The sequence below is a fragment of the Rhagoletis pomonella genome, unplaced genomic scaffold (genome assembly GCF_013731165.1).
Source record: "Rhagoletis pomonella isolate Grant_MI unplaced genomic scaffold, Rhpom_1.0 Rhpom_scaffold_00009, whole genome shotgun sequence".
NCBI lineage: Eukaryota > Metazoa > Arthropoda > Insecta > Diptera > Tephritidae > Rhagoletis > Rhagoletis pomonella.
The window spans coordinates 1,215,586-1,232,143 of NW_023458563.1; the positions used below are offsets into that span (position 1 = coordinate 1,215,586).

The following is a 16,558-nucleotide window of genomic DNA, read 5'->3' on the forward strand; positions in this document are numbered from 1 at the left end:
TTTTTTTTTTTTTTTTTTTTTTTTGTTTTTTTTAGTCTGGTGAGTATCTTTTCACAGTCCGTCTAGGTGTTTCGCATGTAACGAAATCTGCTGCCACAGTAGATTGCGGTTGTGGTGGAGCCTCGACTGGGTTACTTGAAGTCGCGGCGGTATCGATTTCGACAGAGTGTTCCGTTACTCGGGAATGGTCCCCGGAGGATTCAATTACGTCGTGTAATCCAAACGCTTCTGCCAGTGAGAACTTGTGTTTCGGCTCCTCTGTATGAATCTCCTCAATGTAGCGTTTTCGGATTTGGTTTGCATGTGCACGGATTACTTTTCCGTTTTCCAATCTTACGTTGTACATAACCGCCCCAACTCTTTCAATGATTTGAGCCGGTCTCCAGTCAAACTTGTTATAAGAATGTACAACTAAATAAACGGTTTGCTGTGGTTCAAAAGCTGAGTATTTGGTGCCATGTTTTTGATTAAATTGTTTTTGCATGTTTTGTTTTTGCTGGTTGGTGTCTGATCCGGTTGGTTTAGGTTGGCTAGGCAATATCAAATTTAATGGTACTCGTATATTCCGTCCGAATAAGGCTTCTGCTGGTGATGTGTGTTTTGGTGTGTTTTTATTTGGAGTTGAGCGATAACATTGTAGAAATGATTGTAAATTTTGGACTGTAGTACCCTCTCCTTTTAGTTTCTTTAAGGCTCTTTTGAACGTATCCACAAATCGTTCAGCTTGACCGTTGGACATTGGGTAGTATGGACTGGAGCGTAGATGTTTAATTCCATTTTCTGTCAAGAATTTCTGAAATTGTGTGCTTACAAACTGGGTTCCGTTATCGGAAACGATGCATTTCGGTATGCCCAGTCTGCAAAAAACTTCATTTAACATTTCGATTGTTTTATTGCTTGAAATATTGGCTGTGGGGATTATCTCGGGCCACTTTGAATATGCGTCTACAATGATAAAAAAGTACGTATTGTCTAATGGGCCAGCGTAGTCAATGTGAAGTCGTTCCCAAGCTTCCGATGGAGTAGGCCATGGTTATAGATGTGTCTTTGTGGGTAACTTCGCTGCTGATGCACATCCGCTGCAGTTTCGCACAAGCGAATCAATATCAATATCGATGTTAGGCCAGTAAACAAAACTTCTTGCTATGGCTTTTGTACGTTCGACGCCGGGGTGTCCTTTGTGCAATTGTTTTAGAACCCTCTTGCGCAGTATTGTCGGTATTACGATGCGATTTCCGAACATGAGGCATCCGTCAACCACATGGAGATCATTTTTGCGATTTACAAATTGTCTTGCTTCATTTGAGCCTTCCAAATTATATGGCCATCTTTCATTTACGTATTGCATAATTGTTCTTAGCAATTTGTCTTTTTGTGATTCGTATTTAACCATTTTGTGTGTGACTGGTAATTTGGCGATTGAGTCTGTAAGTATTTGACGAATTTCAACTTCAAATTTAATAGAGGCTATTACGTAGTCTTCTGATGGATTTACGTTTTTGTCTATTAAACGCGATAGAACGTCTGCATGGCCAAAATTGTTCGTTGATACGTAGCTGATGTCGAAGTCGTAAGCTAATAATTTTATAGCCCAACGCTGCAATCGATTTGCTTGATGTACTGCGATGCCTTTCTTGTTGCCAAAAATCGCGAGTAAAGGTTTATGGTCCGTTTGTAGCTTAAATTTCCGGCCAAAAATCATTTTGTGGAATTTCGTGAGCGCGAAAACTATGGCCAGCCCCTCCTTTTCGATTTGGCTGTAAGCTTTTTCAGCCGCCGTGAGTGAGCGTGAAGCATGGCATATTGCTTTCATCGAACCGTCTGGGTACTCGTGCAAGATGCATGCACCGAGGCCGTAGTTTGAAGCGTCTGCCGCAACAACAATATCCAGTTTTGGATCGAAATGCGTCAGCAATAAATCTGAAGAGAGAATGTTTTTAAGTTGTTCGAAACATTTGCTTTGTTTCTGAGACCAGTGCCATTTGGTGTTGGATTTCAGTAATTCATCCAGTGGTCCTCTGTAAGTGCGTAAATTGTTGATGAATTTCCCATAAAAATTGATTGCTCCAAGAAATGATCGTAGTTCGGATACATCTTTTGGTTCGGGCATTTGCGTTATTGCTGCTATGCGCGTGCGATCTGGCTGTATGCCCTCTTCATTTATAATAAAGCCCAGATATTTTATTTGTTTTGAATAGAACGTGCATTTGTCAAATTTTAGTTTGAACCCGAACTCGTGTATGCGTTTTAATACGGCTTCTAATTTCTCGTCATGATCCTCTCGACTTTGGCCTGCTATGAATATGTCGTCTATGTATGCCGCTACTCCCGTGAGTCCGGACAACATTTTATTCATAATTTGCTGGAATATAGTGGGAAACGTTTTGACGCCGAAAATCATTCGGTTGTACCGAAAAAGACCCAAGTGGGTGTTTATGGTGAGCAGGTGTTTCGACTCGTCGTCCACTTCAACTTGCAGAAAAGCGTCTGAGAGGTCAATGTGGCTAAAAAATTTAGCCTTGGCCAGTCGCGCGAAGAGATCATCAGGTAATGGTAGAGGGTATTGATGCATTTCTAAAGCGTTGTTTAAGCCAGTTGAAAAGTCGCCACATATTCGCACGCCACCAGTTGCTTTCCTTGTCACCACAATTGGAGCAGCCCAGTCTGAAATGTTGACTGGAGTGATCACATTTATGTCCTGGAGACGCTGTAGTTCGGCTTCTACGAGTCCTTGTATGGCATAAGCGACTGGTCGCTTTTGACGAAAAATAGGTTGTTGATCCGGCTTGATCGTAAGATGCGCTTTTGCTTTGGTGCAAAGACCGAGTTCGTCATCAAAAACAGCTGGAAATGATTTTTTCAGCAGTGAAATGCTTTTATCAATTGAAATACTTGTACTTCCCTGATTTTTGTATGATCCTTTGTTGATTTTGTTGCAAATTGCATTGATTGGCTCATTATCGAGTTTCAATGCTGTAATCCAGTCTAACCCCATGACATTCAGATTTTGAATGGGTGTAACATAGCATGTTGCTGATGCTTGCTTACCCTTGAATTTAGCAGTGCATTCAAATTGTGCTGATAATGGGAGTTTGCCAGTTGCGCTACGAGCCGTGTTGCTGACTTTCGTCTTATTGCTCACGTTAAGCCGTCGGAAAATGTCTTCAGATATGATGGTAATATCTGAAGCTGTGTCGAATTGAAGATCGGTCGGGAAATCGTTTGTTTGCACGCGAATATATTTGCGATTTGCTACACAAATTTGGTTAGTGACGAATATGCTGTTGATTGTTGATCCTTCACCTTGGTTTCTGCGGTTTCTTTTTGTTGTCTTGTCCGTGCGTTTTAAGTGTAAGGGTGTTTGTTTTTGATTTTTGTAAGATTTTCCGGAATCACAATACCCTTCTTTGTGCCCCACACGGTTGCAGTGCTTGCATTTGTGCTTACTGAATGGACATTCGGATGTATAATGCATACCGCCGCAAAACCAACACGGTGTTTTTGGAAATCGCTTGTTGTGGTTCTTCGCCTGCACCTTGTTGACTGTGCGAGTCTCATTTTTGTTTTCGATTAATGCTGTGTCTGCCTTTAGATTTATTAACCGCTTACACTCTGCTGACAACTTGTCAAGTGTAAGAGTTTCTTCGCCGCTGTCTAGTCTTGCCAGTAATTTGGTTCTAACCTCAAAATCCGCTGGAGACTTTAACCCCATGATGAAAATTAAACACTTGAATTGATCTAGTGTTAGTTTATGATGTTGAAATTTTTCACATTCTTTATTGACGTTGCCTGCGTACGTTAAAAAATCTGTGGTAGCATCTTTGGTTATCTGTAGGCAGTGATAGCGCATGTTAAAAAGAGACTTCTGCGAACCAAAAAGTTTTGTCAGCTTTTCGACTGTTTCTTTGAAGGTGTGGTCTCGTGGATGTTTTGGCAAAATGGAATTTACATACTTGGTATGCTCTAGGACGCTAAGCTTGCGCAAGAGTAGGCGGACTTTGGCTGCGTCGTCAAGATTTGCTGCGTCGACTTCAAACAAATCTTCGTATCGTGCATACCACATGTCAAAAGTGAGGCTATCTTCAGCGCTAAACGAGAACTCTTGAATACTTGTTGACAAAGCCTCTATACGGAATTCTGTCGAGTTTTCAGCTTGTCTCGTGTTGCCTGATGGCTGTTTAGCCTCCAGAAGTTGCTTCACCAGTTCTTACATGGCGGCACTGTCTTTTTCCCGCTGCTGTTGCATTGGTTGGAAGAACGCCTTCATTTCAGCATCCATAATTTAGGTTACTTGTATTATTGCAAAAGACTTGTTTCTACTTTTTTTTTTTTTTGCAAACTAAGTTATTTTCCACTTATTTAGGATACCTTGATCCTCGTCGCCATTGATACGCTTCTTTAAAGTTAGTATAATCCTTTATTTAAACTATAAAATATACAAAAAGGAAAAGAACGATTCTAGAAAGAAGCTGTCTTCTCGACACGTGTGCAACAAGTGTTGCTCTTGATATTTTTGACAGTCATATCCATATGTCATATAATAGATGTAAATGTATGTATGTATAATTGTACGTGATCAGGGTTGTCTTTTCATCCAACACTTGTTCTTCGGAGCTACTCTTTGACTCTTCTTCGTCATCGCTTAGTGACTGAAAACCGTCCTCTTCAACGATCTTTGTATCGAGGTCGTCTTCACGTTCATCTTTTTGCATGCGTTCTTCGTCAATGTCCTTAATTTGAGGCTCGACTTCACTTTCGTCTCCTTGCTTGTGATCTTTTTCAATATCCCTAAACGGAAGCTTAGCTTGATACTCACATTCTGTTTGTCTTTCATCGAATTGCACATCTCTGGACAGGATAACTTTGTTGTTGCTCGGAATGTATATCCGGTACCGCTCATCTCCATCATACCCTACAAGTAAACCTTTTTCTGCCTTCTTATCAATTTTCTTTCGTTTTGCAGCTGGTACGTGGACATAGCAAGTAGACCCAATGATACGTAAATGTTTGATTCTAGGTTTCTTTTTGACCCACAACTCGAAGGGACTTGCGCCATCTTCAGAAGACTTTCCGGTTCTGTTTAGAATGTAAATTGCTGACATCACTAGCTCAGCCCATATTTCATCTGGAAATTTATTTTCACAATTCGAATATTTAAAGGTCCTTGCCATCTCGACAATTGTCCTATTTTCACGTTCGCTACCGCCATTTTGTTGGGGCGTATATGGGGCAGTTAATCTCTGTACTATTCCGTTTTGTGCCAAAAGGCGTTTTACTTCTTTGGAATCAAACTCTCCCCCATTGTCACTAAGTAGCTCTTTAATCTTGTGTCCAAGCGTTTTCGTATGTGCTATAACCTGCTTCAAAACTGTTATCACCTCGGATTTATGTTTAATTACAAAACCATAACGAAATTTTGTATAACTGTCTTTGAACACAACCAGAAATCGTTTCTTGCTAAACGATTCACAGAATGGACCTACAACATCAGCGGAGAAAAGTTCGCCTGCTTTAGTAACCTTCGCTCTAGTACCAAAGGGTAGACGATGCGCTTTTCCATAAATACAGGGCTCGCATACTTCTTGTTGCAACTTAACTGTGATACCCAATTCTCTTTTGAGCATGTCTCGTACGTGTCGCTTGTCTTGGTGACCCCACCTCTCGTGATATAGCTGCAATATTGATGTCTCTGCTTCAGCAATAGTAACCCTCTCGACGTTTTCAACATTTAATGGTTCGATAGCTGCCTTGTACAGAGACCCGCCTCTCTCACGATTTCCGCACAGCACTGTTTTACCATTTATCTCCAACCAGCATTTAGTTGAAGTTGAGTGGAACCTTATATTTCCATTTCTGTCTTGGGCTGCTAAAACTGAAAAAAGATTTTTAGAAATTTTCGGAACATACCAGACGTTGGTCAGAGTCATCTCCATAGTTCCATTCTCAGTGAACGATGAAATACGTATAACTCCTTGTCCAACGGCTTCAAGGGATTCTTTTACTGCGGCTATGATTACACGTGGACTGCGAAACTTTTGAAACTCTACAAACTGGTCCGGGCTGTTCGTCACATGCTTTGTAGCACCATTGTCGATCCACCACCCTGATGAACATGACTCAACTTCATTGATTGCACACAGGGCTACATTCGTAACTACGACGTTGCTCTGAGCGTCGCTCTTTGGTGGTCGGCCATCAGCAATCCACTTTTTGCATGTGGTTACCCAATGCCCCTTCTTCTTGCAATAGTTACAAATATCGTTGTCTTTTGACCTTTGAAATGATATACGTGGTTTGGGTTTTCCGCTTTTCACAGCAAGTGCTTCTCCAGTAGTGGCATCAGCTGTCTTTCTAAAGTTTCTTTCATACATACACAACTGTGTGATCAATTCTTCGAACGTTCTTTCTTCATCTTTCGACAATAGCATCCAACTGGATCTGATATTCTCGAATTCACTAGGCAAAATTTGTAAAACTTTACAAACAAGAATAAGGCCAGGAAGTTCATTTTCGTTCTTTGATTTCAAGCCATTATTTAGCTCGTTCCATAGATTTCTTAACTTTGCAACGTGTGTCGAAACGTCTTCGCCATTACGCCAATCAAATGCAAAAAACTCTGTACATATTTTAAACAATTGATCTTTTGACGATGCTTCAAAATTCAATTTAAGAGCCAGCCACGTTTCATGCGCAGATTCTTTATCCATTATTTTCTGATACACTACGTCTGCTACTGAGCTTGAAATCATGGACTTTGCATAACTTTTTGCCTTGCGATATCGATCTCCCGCTTCTTTGTTCTTTTTCTTTTCTGCTTCTGATGCAGTTCCTGCTACTGGTTCAGGTTTGACTAGTCTGCCGTCAATTGCATCTAGAGCACCTTCATGGTAATCCAGCAGGTCTCTAATTTTTCTTTTCCAAATCGGCCAGTCTGCTTCGCCAGTCAGAGGTTTAATATGTTTTGCCAAATCCATATCGAACAAAAAGAACAAACTGCTACGAGAAACTTCTAATTTACGTAAATGCACTTTTCTTGCTTCTATAACATGCGTTCACTGCGCCCATAACCTGTTAAAGTATTTGTTTCTTTATACAAAGTTTTATATATATATCTATATTAATGATTCAGCAAAATATAAAAGGAAAATCTGATAAGCACACTGGCTGTCAAAAACAAGAAATGCAAAAAAAAAAATAAAGGATAAAGGCAAAAGCAAATACATTATAGCGCCATCTATTTGACAATTGATGTGAAGGGAAATTTAACTTAGGCTAACATTACATACTTCAACAGGAACAACGTCGGAAGAATACTGGACAGCAGCACAAGCGAAGAGGACGAACGACAATAGCCCAACTTCGCTCTGGCTACTGCAGCAGGTTTAACTCCTACCTGAGTAGATTGAATGAGGATGTACCAAATGACTCGAAACATCTCTTAGCATGCCCGGAAAACCCGACAACCCTAACGGCTTTGTCCCTGTGGACTAACGCAACAGAATCTGCACGCTTCCTAGGGCTGCCGTTAGTGGAGCTCGACGACAACGATTGAGATACCAACCGTCCTGGGCGGGGTTGTTGTAGCCGCTACAACAACAACAACAACAACAAGAGGACTCTAGATAAGCAGGGTGTATACAAATTAACGTGTGAATGCAAGTGTGGCTACGTAGGACAAACTGGCCGTAAGATTAAAACAAGTTTCCGCGAACATATAAGAGACTACAATAAGGGGACACAAAAACCAAGCTTCACACCAGAATCAACCTTCGCATATCATATGTTCGAAAATAAATGAACACCAATGAAAATTAGTAAGGCAGCTAAACTCCTCCACGTACAGCATAAAGGACGGCGTTTGAATACATTGGAGAAAATGGAGATATACAAGCAGAAAACATTTCAAGGGAGAATTATAAACTAACAAAAACACCGTATTCGATGTAATATTCGAACCACTCAAGATGTTGTACTGAAAACATGAGATTACCCCTGAAAAAAACGCCAACGCGAAGATACAGACCCACGCCGCAGAAACCAAGAAAATGAAAATAACGGATTTCTATCTGCCGGCACATACAAGCAACCTAAAACCTACTACGTGCGAAATAACTAAACATAAACTGACGCAATCACGAAAATCAAGAAATTAAAAATAACGGCTTTCTACCCGCCGGCGAATACAAGCAACCAAAAAGCTCCTACCTGCGAGATAATGAAACAAAACGTACTTAGATGGGTATGCATGACCTAATGGCAGTTAAAACAGATAGTAACACGAATACATAAAAGCAGAAGGAAACACGAACTATTTCAGAACGAAAAATGACACTAAAGATGGCACAACGCCGAAACCGGTTTGTGTCCAAACCAAATTTGACAAGGGCTGACAAAAATCGTTCCACAATACATCGTACTAAAAAAATCTCTTAACTTCTCGAAAAAATCCCGAACCAGAGAAAATCTCGAATAATCCAGAAAAAACCCCAAAGATCCCGAAAACTAAACAAAGAACTCGAAAAACAAAACATACGACCCAAAAAATTAAACTAGAATTAAACTAGGAGCAAAACTCACCAGAGGTTTCAGGTATGGAGTGCTTTATAGGTTTCCAGAATGTTGCTGACAACCTTAACAAGAACTTGATGTGGAGTGCTCTCTAAGGTGCCGAGGGTGGCGAAAAATTCGCAGAAATCCTGAAAAATTTCAAAGAATCCGGAACAAACCCGAAAAATAATCAACGTGTGAAAATCTCGAAATGTCTCGAAAAAATCCCGCTTATTCACAAGCAAGTTGCGGTTGAGTGCGAACGTGTTCTTTATTCGCTCCATAAAAAATCATATCGTTTAACTAAAAATATTTAACCATCGAAAGACACACTAAACCATTATTCGAGTTTTGTATCGTCGCGAACTGCCCTCAGCAGTATAAAACTCAAAGTGTGATCGCGAAAAATACCTAAATAATAAGACATTGTATCAAAATAAATAAATTATTGTTTACATACAAAATACGAACGGTAGTTAAGTGAGAGATGAGTGTCCAGGGCGCTCTCCTACAAGCGCAACCCAAAGCGCAAGCAAAAGAGATGCATATTTGACAATTACTGCATGCAGCCCAAAGAGCAAAACCAGCAAGAACAACAACGCTAAAGAACTCTTAGGGCCAGGTTTTCAGTGCGTCTGTTTGTCGTTTAAACTAAGTTTAAATTCAGTGTGCCGTTTTTCAGTCAAATTTAAACCGAGTTTAAACTAAGTTTAAAAGCCCAATCTGGCTGGGTAAAACCGAGTTTAAACTTTCAGCTGTTAAGTTTTATATTTGTTGTCAGCTGCCAAAATGTGGATGAAAAAGGTTGAAAATGTAAGGAGAACATATGTATACTTTGCTAAGAAAATGTCATGCAAGATCTATCCAGCCATATATTGTACTTTTATACATGTTATATTAAGATCAATGGCAACTCTGGTTTGAAGGATGTTCAGTCTTGTAATACAACGCTGTAAATACTTCCGGCCATTACAATTTGATAAAGCCGATAGCCAACACGTAGTGACAGAAATAAAATCAAACATTTTCTAAGTAATCTAAACCCTAGAAGTTATCATCTCAGGTGTGGACTGCGACAAAATTAAAATGCCACGCACCACTAAAGAACAAGTCCCACCTACTGCCACATTGTGGGGTCATCGCAAAAAGGCGCGGTCGCCCAATGTTCCGTGCGTGCAAGTCAGGAAGACGTTTCGAACCTTGGTGAAGGTGTTACCGCGAATGCCGCAATCGCCGATTTAAGTGGAAATAGCGCCGAGAATACTGCTACACGCGCAGAAAACCTTGCCGTTGGTACGCAGGCTGCCGATTTAAGTGCTGGGCCCTCTGCCTAAAACTCCGAGACCCCTGTACTGAATTCCAATGATGAAACTGCTGCACTAAATTCCGCGCCCTCCGTTATAAATATTACGCTCCCTGATGTAAGTGCCAAGATTTCCGTTACAGCCATAAAGAGCAAAATCCCTGTTTTATGGATATCGAGCATGCAGTGCCGAAATTCAGCGGTGAAAGGAACACACGGTCGATGCATCATTTTTTGAGCGATTTTGAAGAGCTGATGCGCACCATACATGCCGATGAAAATTTTAAGCTCTTGAGCCTTCGCCGATCACTAACTGGCGACGACTTCAGCTTTAAGCTATGACTAACTGAAATACGCACTCATCGAGGAATTTGAAATTGCCGTCAGCCGCCACGACATATATCGAGCGCTAGCAGAGCGACGTTGGAACAAGAAGGAAGAAACATTGCATTCGTACATATTGGCGATGCAATCCATCGCAAAGCAACACCATTACCCCTCGCCGTTCGGCAGTTGGTACAGTAAATCCTAAAATGTCGAATACTGCTGTGAAACAAGCTGCTACTATCGACCAGGAGATGCATGAAACTCCTTTATGCTACAATTGTTCCAAAAGAGGACACATAAAACCAAACTGTCCTTACCCTGTACGCCCCGAGGGATCATGTTTTCGCTGTTGGCAAGTAGGCCATAGTCATCAGTCGTGCCCAAACCCCCGGAAGATTTTGAAACCCATGGGAGAGCGATCTGTTGCTGCCGTACACGATTGGAAGAACTACTGTGATGAAGTAGAATCATTAAGTTTGGTAAGTGTTGCCTTTTCACATGAGTTGGTGAGCAGTGCAGATTTCATTAAACATTTTTCCCTTTTTGACACCGGCAGTCCAATTAATTTGATAAAGCGGTCGTACGGAAGCAACAATAAGCCATTACCCACTGAAAGGCAGATACCGGGGTATTGGAGGACGTGATTTAAATATTATCGGTGAAGTTATTTGCACCATTGAATTTAAAAATGTTATTAATGAAATTAAAGTCTATGTTTTGCCAGATGAAGAAATGACCGTGCCATTATCCTCGGTCGTGATTTTCTTAAAGTTTTTGATATTCATTTTAAAAAAAATTGAAATAGATAAGTGACTTATTTTCGCTGAATAAAAATATCTGCGCCTCACCACCGACTGACCTATTCAAAACTTTACGTGAGTTCATCTTTTGGCTGAAAGCAAACTACCGAATAGAATAGAAGAGCAATATGTATCAGACGTGAACGCAATAATCGGTTCGAACGAAAGTACTCATTCCGAATTACCAGACATATTTAATATAGAAACTGTCTGCAGTGCCGTAGATTTAGACGTAAACTGTAAGCTAGAGCTAGACCGTAGGGCACAAATAAATGACCTGGTTCATGAAGCTTATATTGAACCTGGTAGTGTTCCTGTTGAGCCTTTTAAATATATGATGAAGATTCATCTAACCTCTGACGTCCCGTTCCACTGCGCGCCTAGACGCCTGTCCTTTTCGGAAAAGAAGATTTTTCAGGATATTATAAGAGATTTAGAAGCTGATGGAATAATCAGATCGAGCGATTCGCCATACGCTTCACCTAAAGAACGGGCAAACTCGGTTGTGCGTCGACTATCGGGGATTGAACAAATTAACGGTTCGCGACAATTACCCTCTACCCCTCGTCTATGATTGCATAGAGCATTTAGAAGGTAAAGAAATATTTTCAGTCCTAGATTTAAAAAGCGGGTTTCATCAAGTTGATATATCGCCAGAGTCAGTCCCCTATACCGCATTTGTAACGCCTAGTGGGCAATACGAATATTTAAAAATACCGTTCGGGCTTAAAAATGCCCCATAAAACATATATTTAAAGATTTAATTGACGAAAAGAAGATAGTTGTGTATATTAATTAATTAATTAATTAATTAATTAATCCCAACGGCTTTTTACCCTCCATCCCCGCCCAACCGACACGAGGGGCGCAGTCCGCATGACGTACGGAACCTTTTTTTTTTTTTTTTTTTAGTTTTTTCGTGCCGAGTAGTGGAAACAGGAGTTTGTTAAGTGTCGAGATCTAAAACTATTCAGCTACAGAATCAAATTCATCAGCTGATTGGATATGCTAAAGATAGTATTTCAATTACTGAGAGTGGAAATAATAGTTTTCTTTATAGTAAAAATCGAGTCCGATACGTCAAACGTGCTGGAATGACAGTTAAAATCTTGACATAAACCACGGAATGATTCGTTTAGTTCAAAATTAGTTTTGCATGGCTTTAAAAATAGAGGTCGAATGTGTCTTGACACTCGAGAAGGAACATTAAAATTTACCTCAGCCAGGAGGGCCGGGCTATTAATCAAGCCTGTCATTAATTTTACGATAAATATTATACCCAGCATTTCTCTACGACTTGCGAGTGTAGGCAAATTTATGAGCTTTAGACGGCTTGTGTAAGGGGGGAGATTGTAATCTGAGTCCCAGTTAAAATTACGCAATGCAAAAAGCAAGAATTGTTTTTGAATTGATTCAATCCTTTCTGAATGAACTTGGTAGCGGGGATTCCAAACAATAGATCCGTATTCTAGTATAGGTCTAACTAAACTGGTAAAAAGAGCTTTTGTAACATAAGGATCTTAGAACTCTTTTGACCATCGCCTTACAAATGCAAAAACGCCTTTGGCTTTATTGACTGTAACATTAATATGATGGTTGAAATTGAGTTTGGAATCCATTGTGATACCGAGATCGACAAAATTGGATACCTGCTCCAGATTATAATTTGATATTGAATAAACAGCTGGTTGAACAGCCCTCCGACAGAAACACGTAACTTTACATTTTTGAAGGTTTAGTGGCATATAGTTTGTATTACACCAACTAACCACGTTGTTCAGATCCGCTTGTAACAAAGACCTTTCTTCGATAGAGGACAATGTTTTAAAAAGTTTCACATCATCGGCATACATTAAAATTTTTGAATGTTTTATTATAGAAGAAATATCATTAATGAATATCAGGAACAGAATCGGACCAAGGTGGCTTCCCTGAGGAACTCCTGAAGAAACTTTAATGATGTTGGAAGAACAATTATTAACAATAACTCTTTGTGTTCTATCAGAGAGGTAAGATGAGATCCATTGAAGAAGACTGGGCTGAAAGCCGATTAGGTCGTGTTTACGGATGAGTAACGAGTGACATACTTTGTTGTTGTTGTTGTTGTTGTTGTATCGGCTACAACAACCCCGCCCAGATCGGTTGGTATCTCAGTCGTTGTCGTCAAGTTCCACTAACGGCAACCCTAGGAAGCGTGCAGCTTCTGTGGGGTTTGTCCACAGGGACAAGGCCGTTAGGGTTGTCGGGTTTTCCGGGCATGCGAAGAGATGTTTCGAGTCATGTGGGGTCTCTCCGCATGCCGGACACTCATTCGGCACATCCTCATTCAACCTACTCAAGTAGGAGTTCAACCTGCTGCAGTAGCCGGAGCGAAGTTGTGCGAGTGTTGTGCGTGTATCCCGAGGCAGATGAAGCTCCGTCTCGTCTATGTCCGGGGGTGGTATGCCTAGAACGGCATTCACAGGTCTAGAGTCTACATAACTCGAGACTGAGTCCCTGTGAATGCCGTTCAGGGCCTGTCTGTAAGCTGTCGGGTCCAGAGGTTGCTTAATGAACCTCTGGACTTCGTCCGTCAGTTCATATAGATGCCTCCTGACGTGCCTAGGCGAGGGCTCCTCTGCAAGCAGCTGTCTGCTTGGGTGGCCACTTCTGTGGCTCCCTATCAGGAACTGCTTGCAGAGCATTATATTATGCTCCTTTACAGGGAGCATTTGCGCCTCGCCGTGCAGGTGGTGTTCAGGCGACATCAAGAGGCATCCCGTCGCTGTCCTGAGTGCGGTGTTCTGTACAGTCTGTAGCTTCGTCCACTGCGTCCTACTAGTCCCTGGCGACCACACTGGCGCTGCGTAGTTCAAAACCGGCCGGCCTATTGCCTTGTATGTTGCCAGCAACGTTTCTTTGTCTTTGCCCCAAGTACTGCCGGCTAGCGACTTGAGGACCATGTTGCGGCTCTGTACTTTATTGACAATAGCGGTTGAGTGCGCAGAGAAGGATAGCAGGCTGTCGAATGTTACTCCGAGTATTTTGGGGTTATTCACCGTCGGAATTGGTGTGTCATCGACGTGAATCCCCAGCGGTAGCCTGACCTTTCGTCCAGGTTGTGAACAGGGTCGCGGAGGATTTCGTAGGGGAGAGGGCTAGACACTTTGCAGTGAAGAAGCGAGAAAGTTCGGAGAGATAGCCGTTTACTTTCGAACACAGGTCATCAATTCCATTCCCAGTCGTCATGATCGAGCAATCGTCGGCATAAGAGACAATCGAGACTCCCTCTGGTGGTTGAGGGAGCTTTGAAATGTAAAAGTTAAACAGTAGCGGGGAATGGACACCACCCTGAGGAACCCCCTGTTTTATTTTTCGCTGCTTACTCGTTTTGTCTCTAAACATTACCGACGAATGTCGACCACTTAGATAATTTGCCGCCCACCGTTTGAGCCTCTGTGGGAGAGAGGAGGCCTCTATATCTTCTAGTAGCGTGGAATGGCAGACGGTGTCAAACGCCTTTGACAAGTCCAACGCTACTAGAATCGTTCTCTCACAGGGACGGTTACGGTTAAGGCCACGAGTTATCTGAGTGTTTATGGCGTTAAGTGCTGTTGTTGTGCTGTGCACTTTACGGAAACCATGCTGATGCTTCGCTGGGGTCAGGTGGTTTGTGAAGTACGGGAGTAGCAAGGCCTCGAGTGTCTTCGCTACCGGGGAAAGGAGTGTAATCGGACGATACGAATCTCCTTTGTTGGCAGGTTTCCCCGGTTTGAGCAGTGGGACCACTCTCCGCACCTTCCAGATGTCTGGGATGATGAGAGTGGCCATTGACAAGTTGAGGACCTTCGTTAGGTACGCTACCCCCGCAGGACCAAAATTTTTCAGCATCAGCATGCATATTCCGTCGGGACCCATGGCTTTGGAGGCTTTCGCCTTCCCGATGGCCACCTGAACTTCACCGCAAGTGAAAGCAAGGGGGGCACAATTTGTTGGCAGTTTGTGCAGCCTTCTGGTCACTCGACGCTTGGCTTTGTCCACCGGAGGATGCAGTATGAACTGCCGGCTAAAATAGCTCGCGCATCGCTCCGGGTCCGACGAGGCATGGTCGCCGAAGGAAATTTCGACTCTGTCGTCGTGCTTCGTCGGATTAGACAATGACCTCACGGTTGACCAAAGCTTGCTCACAGCAGAGGTGAAATTACAAGTCTTCAGATGCTCCTCCCACTTCTTCCGCTTATGTACGTTTACAAGTTGCCGAATCTCGGCGTTGAGATCCCTGGTACGGGGATCTCCGGGATCGGCCTGACGAAGGCTATCACGTTCATTGGCTAGAACAGCCGCTTCGGCAGGGAAGTTTGGACGTGGGTCCGATATACATCCTGCCGGTATGAAGCGAGCTGCAGCAGCAGTGATAGCCCTGGTTGGTGTGGGGAGCGCTGCGAAGGTGTTTTCGGTAAACTCCGCGTAACCTTTCCAATCAGCTTTAGAAAAGTTGACATAGGTCCGGTGTTTGGCGGAGGCAAAGTCGGTTGGTTTATCAATCGAGATGACTATGGGTAGATGGTCTGATGCTAGAGTCAGCATAGGTCGCCACGTTATGCTGTTTATCAGACCAGCGCTGACTATTGTGATGTCTGGCGAGCTACTGCAGTTACCCATAATCCTGGTGGGTGCGTCGTCGTTCATTGTGCAGAATGTCGAATCGTCTATCTGCTCAGCCAAGTCTGTTCCCCCACGATCGTTTGACAGGCTTGAGTGCCAAAGATCGTGGTGCGCATTAAAGTCAGCTACTACCATACGGTTTTCACCTCTGAGGAGCGCACCTATATCAGGGTGATATCCTGCCGGGCAGCAGGTGACAGGGGGTATGTATATGTTAAATATTTCGAGCTCAAAATCGCCTGACCGGATAGCGATGCCCTGACATTCTAGGGTGGGATCCCTGCGGTCGATGTCTGCTTCGATAAGACGATACTGCACGGTGTGGTGCGTGATGAACGCTAAGCCTCCACCATTATCTCGCTGGCGATCTCGACGGTGCACGTTGTACCCGGCGCAATGCAATAAAGTTGAACTGCTGTGCAACTTCGTCTCTTGGACCGCAGCTATCAATATACCATGCCGACACATGAAGACCGTTATCTCCTCAATCTTGCTCTGTAGCCCGTTGCAGTTAAATTGAAGGAGCTTCATGTGGTTCGGGAGACGTGTCGTGATGGGGGGTGTAAGTGAAGTGTATGTTCTTGCCGCCATTGGCTGTGTGTGCTGCTGAGGTGATTGCCGCCCTGTGGGGTGGTGGGGGGCATCGCAATTGGGGTCTGCGACCGAGCAGCGCAACACGGGCCCTCGAAGTTCCCAGTCCAATCTCGCGTGGTACGCAGACCTGAGCATGCCCTAAAGTGGCACCAGCCAAGGCAGGTGTTGCACTTGACTGATGTCACATTACTGAATATCCTGGTCTGACATATCGTCCAGATTGTAGGGGGAACCAGGAGTTGTTGGCGGCGGCGTGTGGGTGGTGGTGCGGTTGTGTGTGTTATGTGGTCTGTAGTGGCTGTGGTACGGTCTGTGGTGTTATTATGTTGTTGTGTTGTGGTGA

The 16,558-nt window shown here is 42.9% G+C and overlaps 2 protein-coding genes across 2 annotated transcripts in view; one reads left to right on the forward strand and one right to left on the reverse strand.

Moving 5' to 3' along the window:
- The window catches only part of LOC118745540, a 72,096-nt gene that overhangs the window by 29,927 nt on the left and 25,611 nt on the right, over positions 1–16,558 (forward strand). The gene's annotated exons all lie outside the window — the stretch shown is intronic.
- On the reverse strand, positions 2,808–4,861 carry LOC118745541 (uncharacterized protein K02A2.6-like; the record flags this gene model as incomplete). The annotated part of the gene is given in 1 exon segment (XM_036478989.1): positions 2,808–4,861. A coding segment is annotated over 1 exon segment (1,256 nt), but the record flags the coding sequence as incomplete, so codon positions are not given.